A 7,500-nucleotide genomic window follows, 5' to 3' on the forward strand; every position below is an offset into this window, starting at 1 on the left:
TGCTGCTCTCCGTACCGCCAAGGACAGCCATCAACCCGTACAGCGGCTCGTACAACGGCAGGAACACCAAAAAGGTAACGCGGACCGCGGACTGGTGTCGCTTTAAACTTGGATTTGGATGAAAGAAAGCTGAGTTTTTGGTGTTTTACTGTGTGACAGTGAGCTGCAGTGTCCTTGAGGACTTGAGCTTCTCTCCCTTCTGCACAAATGGCCTCTGGACCTTCAGCTCGGAGTCTCTGTGTCCGGGAAAGTGCTCAGGTCCTCAGATTGCACCAAATTACTCAGGTCCTCTATCGGGGCGTTCAGTGTGTGTGTGTGTGTGTGTGTGTGTGTGTGTGTAAGAGAGAGAGAGTGTGTGTGTGTAAGAGTGTGTAAGAGAGAGACTGTGTGTGTGTAAGAGAGAGTGTGTGTGTAAGAGTGTGAGAGTGTGTGCGTGTGTGTGTGTGCGTGAGAGAGAGAGAGAGTGTGTGTGTGTGTGTGTGTGTGTGTGTGTGTGTGTGTGAGAGAGAGAGAGAGAGAGACAGTGTGTGAGAGTGTGTGTGCGTGAGAGAGAGAGAGACTCACGCACTGGAAGGAACAAACTTAGCGGTGTGTTCACACACACACACACACACACACACACACACACACACACACACACACACACACACACACACACACATTATACAGTACGTGCGCACATCAGCTCCAGTGGAAGTAGCGAATTTATTGATCTATTTATACTTCTGTTAAAGATCTGAACACTTTTCTCTCGGTAGGTTCTGTAACTGATCAGAGATCAGAGAGAATAAATATTTCTCCATCTACATTTTATGACGTTATTTTAAAGTTGGCAGAAGTTTCAGTCCAGACTCACACAAGCCCCACCCCATGAAAGAGCCCAGTGTGAGAGGGCTTCAGTGTGGAAAACAGGCTCAGATTGTGTGCAAGGACTGAAGGATGTTTATGACATGTTTAGAGGATGTCTTTGATTTGTCTATCTGGCAGTAATTACTGTCCACCGCCGCTTTACATAATAAGGAATGGGAATTCTTTTGCACTTCTAAAGCACTTTCTTTCTTTCTTTCTTTCTTTCTTTCTTTCATCCTTACACACTTCTTTTATGGCTGCGGATCAGATATGTTGTCTGGTTAAGTTTTTGTCTGGTTAAGTTTGACACTAATGTTGTCTGGTTAAGTTTCACATTAATGTCGTCTGGTTAAGTTTGACACTAACGTTGTCTGGTTAAGTTTGACGCTAACGTTGTCTGGTTAAGTTTGACACTAACATTGTCTGGTTAAGTTTGACACTAACATTGTCTGGTTAAGTTTGACGCTAACGTTGTCTGGTTAAGTTTGACACTAATGTCTGGTTAAGTTTCACACTAATGTTGTCTGGTTAAGTTTCACACTAATGTTGTCTGGTTAAGTTTGACACTAATGTTGTCTGGTTAAGTTTCACACTAATGTTGTCCGGTTAAGTTTGACACTAATGTTGTCTGGTTAAGTTTTTGTCTGGTTAAGTTTGACACTAATGTCGTCTGGTTAAGTTTGACACTAATGTCTGGTTAAGTTTGACACTAATGTCGTCTGGTTAAGTTTGACACTAATGTCTGGTTAAGTTTGACACTAATGTTGTCTGGTTAAGTTTAACACTAATGTCTGGTTAAGTTTGACACTAATGTCTGGTTAAGTTTGACACTAATGTTGTCTGGTTAAGTTTGACACTAATGTTGTCTGGTTAAGTTTGACACTAATGTCGTCTGGTTAAGTTTGACACTAATGTCGTCTGGTTAAGTTTGACACTAATGTTGTCTGGTTAAGTTTGACACTAATGTCTGGTTAAGTTTGACACTAATGTCGTCTGGTTAAGTTTGACACTAATGTCGTCTGGTTAAGTTTGACACTAATGTTGTCTGGTTAAGTTTGACACTAATGTCGTCTGGTTAAGTTTGACACTAATGTTGTCTGGTTAAGTTTGACACTAATGTCGTCTGGTTAAGTTTGACACTAATGTTGTCTGGTTAAGTTTGACACTAATGTTGTCTGGTTAAGTTTGACACTAATGTTGTCTGGTTAAGTTTGACACTAATGTTGTCTGGTTAAGTTTGACACTAATGTCTGGTTAAGTTTGACACTAATGTTGTCTGGTTAAGTTTGACACTAATGTCTGGTTAAGTTTGACACTAATGTTGTCTGGTTAAGTTTGACACTAATGTTGTCTGGTTAAGTTTGACACTAATGTTGTCTGGTTAAGTTTGACACTAATGTTGTCTGGTTAAGTTTGACACTAATGTTGTCTGGTTAAGTTTGACACTAATGTCGTCTGGTTAAGTTTGACACTAATGTCGTCTGGTTAAGTTTGACACTAATGTCTGGTTAAGTTTGACACTAATGTTGTCTGGTTAAGTTTGACACTAATGTCGTCTGGTTAAGTTTGACACTAATGTCGTCTGGTTAAGTTTGACACTAATGTCGTCTGGTTAAGTTTGACACTAATGTTGTCTGGTTAAGTTTGACACTAATGTTGTCTGGTTAAGTTTGACACTAATGTTGTCTGGTTAAGTTTGACACTAATGTCGTCTGGTTAAGTTTGACACTAATGTCGTCTGGTTAAGTTTGACACTAATGTTGTCTGGTTAAGTTTGACACTAATGTCTGGTTAAGTTTGACACTAACGGCACGAATGGAACGCAGAGGAATTTTTTTTCAACATATTTCAATACACAGAATTTCTATTTGGTCGCTCAACACAAAGTACATGTTGTTCTGTTTGCATGTCGTACTGCAGGATGTTCACGTGCTGCTGATTTGTTTTCTCAGAATTGTGGTGTTGTGTAAGAGCGCAGCGCAGCGCCGTGTTTGTCTTTGCATCTGAAAACGTGGCTGTCATTAAACCATGGCTGAGGAAGCGGGAGTTGGCTCAGGGCGCAGTCAGGGGCGACCCCACGGCCGCTCACAAGTCACAGATAAATAACTGAAGAGCTGGGATTGTATTGTGAGGCACAGTGATGTGCAGGTCTTTATGTTTGTGTTTGTGTTTGAAAAGGAAATGACTGCAACCTACATAAGACTTTAGGACGGGGAATGTGACACTGCAACACCGTTCAGCTTTTAGTGCTTCTTTCTCTAATAATAATAATAGTCTATTTATATAGTACAATCCTGTTAAAGTGAGCCTCAAGGCTCTTAACAAAACAGGAAGAGCCATTCACAATAAACAAGAAAAAAACCTTCTGTCAAAGGCACGACATGTTATAACGCTCCAGTATGTAGAGTGTGTACAACAAGCTGGATATTTTGCTCTGCTTTGTTATTATAACATGATAAATAGCAGTGTGTGTATGTGTTTGTGTATGTGTTTGTGTGTGTGTGTGTGTGTGTGTGTAGACCTAAATCCTGAAATTCTCTGCATGGTAATAAGCAGCAGATTGAAGTGTCGAATAAATGACACATGGGGGTGTACAAGCCCTTTGAAACGTTTTGGAGATGGATATAAATCTGACGGTACAAACCCCTTCAGGAGGTGGTCTGGGACGCATTTCAGATGAAACTGGACAGGTGTAAATGAATGTGGTTGTTCAAGCCACATACGTCAGCGCTAAACTCCTCCCAAACGGAAGTACGTCACTCGCAGGTGACTCGCGAGTCATGTGTCGCGTCAGAAACAAATAAATGTAAATGCTGTTTTTTGTTGCACAAACGTCGTAACAAGTTTTTTCGTCTTCTTTTTGATTGCGTTCTGAAAACCGCACACACCAAAGTGTGTTCCGGTTCAATTACCCCAGAAATGAGGTAAAATATATTAGCATTTTGTGCGGGAGTAGAAAGATCGGATCGATATCCGATTTGCCGAGACGCGTTTATGTGGCCTAATGTAAATGGAACAGTTTTAACAAATCAGATAGCTATCAGATCAGAGACAACACATGAAGTGACCAGGTGTAAAAAGGCCCGTAAGTTAATACATTAAAGGTGCGGTGCACGATGTTTGAAAGCCAATGTCGACATTTGAAATCACCAAAACAAACACGCCCCTAACCCAAACGGGTCCCACCCCTGTATTGATAGCTCCGCCCACACATACATACATAACCCAGGCAACTAATGGAAAGAAATGTGTCTTTATCATAGCTGAAGTGAAGAACAATACGATTGTAGATAAACAAACAAGCAAAAATGACACACAAACATAATCATGTAAAGGACAAAGACATATATTAGTTCTGTGTAACAAAACAAAACCAACGTTACTCACCTATCGAGAAGGAAAAAAGCGCCTCGGCGTCCAATCGCAGGCCTTCCTGCTCTTTCAGTTCTCTCCAGCGCTGGAAAGCTGATCCTATATTAACACGTCCTACTTCTTACCTTATCGTAAGTCTTTCTTCACTTTCTTTCTTTGTTTTTATCCTCCATGTCAATGTTAAAACCGCTTTCTGCTAATGTCACACATGCGCACTGAACACTCTCTCCGCCCATATTGACAAGACACGCCCCTTTCTGCTCATTGGCTACACGTTTTATTTTGTTTTTGTTTTGTTTACCGGCCCGACTCAGTTTTCTGAAGCATTTCTCAAACAACGTACACCCCACCTTTAAATTACAATTCAATTCACTCTCATCTTCATCCTCCTCTTCCTCATCCTCCATTATACGTTTATATAGACATTTCTATACAAGTCTAGTCGGTTTATTGGTTTGTAACAGACTGTCAGCAGAACAGAAATGTTCACCTGAAGAAAAGACCATGAGGTTTGTTTTTTAACGACTGTTTAACGTTCAGCATCAGATTTTATCCTCGTCTCTGTTTTTTATCTGAATTTGAACAGCGATCAGTGTCACGATTAACAGCTACAAGCTTGTTAGCATATGTTTAGCCTATGATTTACACTTGTCTAAGAAATATCTTCTACACACTTTAGATTAGATCGACAGAAATATGTTCTGGATAAATTTGTCATTATTTTGGCAGAAACAGTAAATTCAGAGAAATGTAAAAATAGTCAGTCGCCATCCTGAATGTTTCAGCGTTTGATAAAAACGTATCAAATCTGCGTTTATAACAGTCCAGCAATTTAGAATGCTCCTCGCGATCATGGTGTCAATTCCTGCTTTTTATTTATTTCCCCTTTAACAAAGACACCTGATATTAAACCTTTTCCTAAACAAAGTTCTGCATCACTTCACACTCAGCAGAACACAGTGATCAGTGATTAGCGTTAGCTGGAAGTCGGCGTGTTTAACTCTGGCTCAGTGATTACAGCGTGTTAGACACAGCAATAGCTTTGATTTAAACAAATCAGAAGCAGATGGTTTTGTAAACATGTTGCAGTCTTAAGGCTTTTATTTCATCTGTAATGGATGGATTTGTGAAGGCTGAGAAAGGCGTTAGGCTGCGTGCTGTGTTAATTCTCTGGCGTGTTCAGCGCTCACACCTGTTTGCACTGTTCCAGGCTTAAAGTGGAACAGAATGAAGAGAACAGAGTTGTGTTAATGTTCCTGTTGCGTTCGTGTTGTGTTACATTTTAGACTTTTGTGATGAATCGCTGAAAGGTTTTTGGGACTTTTTTGTATCATCGCTTGACTTACGGATTAAAGCAGAACATCTTCTGGTCCCCAGTCTAACATGGTGTAATGTAATAAACACACACATGGTGTAATGTAATAAACACACACATGGTGTAATGTAATAAACACACACATGGTGTAATGTAATAAACACACACATGGTGAAATGTAATAAACACACACACTGATGATACTGAGGGATTGTATGAAAATATTCGTCCCCTGACGACTCGACGTCTGCGAGGAGCTTCAACAAGCAGAAAAATCAATACAAACCTGCAGCATGTTGACTTTCACAAAACAAATATTTTTGTTTGGTGTGTAAGTTTAAACCTTGACAGTGATGCGTAACACACACACACACACACACACACACACACACACACACACACACACACACACACACACACACACACACACACAAATGTGTGATCCGGGGGTTTTGTTGAGGTTATGAACAGGATGTGGTACATTACACACAGGGCATTGACCCTACACTCCTCCTCATCACCCTACACTCCTCCTCATCACCCTACACTCCTCCTCATCACCCTACACTCCTCTTCATCACCCTACACTCCTCTTCATCACCCTACACTCCTCTTCATCACCCTACACTCCTCTTCATCACCCTACACTCCTCTTCATCACCCTACACTCCTCTTCATCACCTTACACTCCTCCTCATCACCCTACACTCCTCCGCATGACCCTACACTCCTCTTCATCACCCTACACTCCTCTTCATCACCCTACACTCCTCCTCATGACCCTACACTCCTCTTCATCACCCTACACTCCTCCTCATCACCCTACACTACTTTGCTGCTCTGAGTCTGTAATAATGATGTAACCTGTACCCGAGTGCCTTGTGTTAGCTTCCAGTTTTAGTCTCGGCGCTAATCAGAGAATAAAATCAGTAGTCTGGGCAGGACACTGAAGCTTTAACTTGCTATCTGATATAATTCACCATTATTATGAACCCCAATGATGTGAGGTGAAAAGTGACAGTAAACACGATTGTGAGCTGAAATAGAAATGCAGGATTTTAATGCAGTGTATATGAATTTGTTTTAATATATAAATTTAATATATAATTTTATTCTTTGCCTCTGCGGTGGAATAAAAACAAGAAACCATTCATTTTTTACTAAAGCTTTGATCTGCATTTCTCATCATTCAGAACAAGAATAAGATTAAAATAGTTTAAAAGACTTTATAATTATGAAAAAAATTAGGATCAGAAACTAAACTGAGAGATGAAGCTGTAAATGAAATGACAGGATGGGACGATGTTCACGGCAGGATCCGAAACAAAAAAAGGGAACAAAGGAACAGGGAAACCATTTGCAGGGCTTAATATAACACACACTCACACACACACACACACACACACACACACACACACACACACACACACACTGGTGTCTGAACAGCACTAGATCGTCTTAACATCCTGAACTCACCTGGAGCAGGTAATCTGAGCTCCTCCTCGTCAGGATCGCTGCTCAGTATAAAACCCTGCAGATGTGGGACTCTTACTGAGGACAAGCTCCATGAGATGCTGGGAAATGATAAGAGAAACAAAAGGAGACACACATTCCATGTCTGAGACTCAGATGGTGTTCCGTCGGCCGTCGAGGACACAAGAAGATTATAATGTTCCATACAGGTCGTATGAACGGACGCTGTTTGGGGTTCTGTGTGTGGATCAGGGCCTAGAAATACAAAATGTCTGTCACATTTCTGTGGGGAAATCGATAAACTGAAGCTAAAACACTTCATTAGATTATTCAGTTGTGATGTGAAGAGATGATAGAAAGTGTGTAAAAGTCACAGCACTGCATTCTGCTGAAAGATTTTATTTCATTTAATTCGAGTTCATTTGCTTAAATGATCAGAACTATCATTCAGAACAGCTGTAATGAGTCAATGATTCAAACAGTGACTCACT

General features: G+C 40.7%; 1 protein-coding gene across 7 annotated transcripts in view; it reads left to right on the plus strand.

The window, feature by feature from the left end:
• LOC132837825 (RNA-binding motif, single-stranded-interacting protein 2-like) overlaps window positions 1–7,500 on the plus strand; it is a 43,554-nt gene that overhangs the window by 77 nt on the left and 35,977 nt on the right. For 2 of the 7 annotated variants that reach the window (XM_060857714.1, XM_060857717.1), the window contains exon 1: window positions 1–74. This exon is cut by the window's left edge and continues 77 nt beyond it. In XM_060857714.1, the coding sequence (XP_060713697.1) occupies window positions 1–74 (74 nt within the window). Of the gene's footprint in view, window positions 75–170; window positions 286–7,500 lie in introns of those variants that run through there. The other 5 variants (XM_060857712.1, XM_060857711.1, XM_060857716.1 and 2 more) reach the window with 3 other exon arrangements.

The sequence above is a fragment of the Tachysurus vachellii genome, chromosome 22 (assembly GCF_030014155.1).
Source record: "Tachysurus vachellii isolate PV-2020 chromosome 22, HZAU_Pvac_v1, whole genome shotgun sequence".
Classification (NCBI taxonomy): domain Eukaryota; kingdom Metazoa; phylum Chordata; class Actinopteri; order Siluriformes; family Bagridae; genus Tachysurus; species Tachysurus vachellii.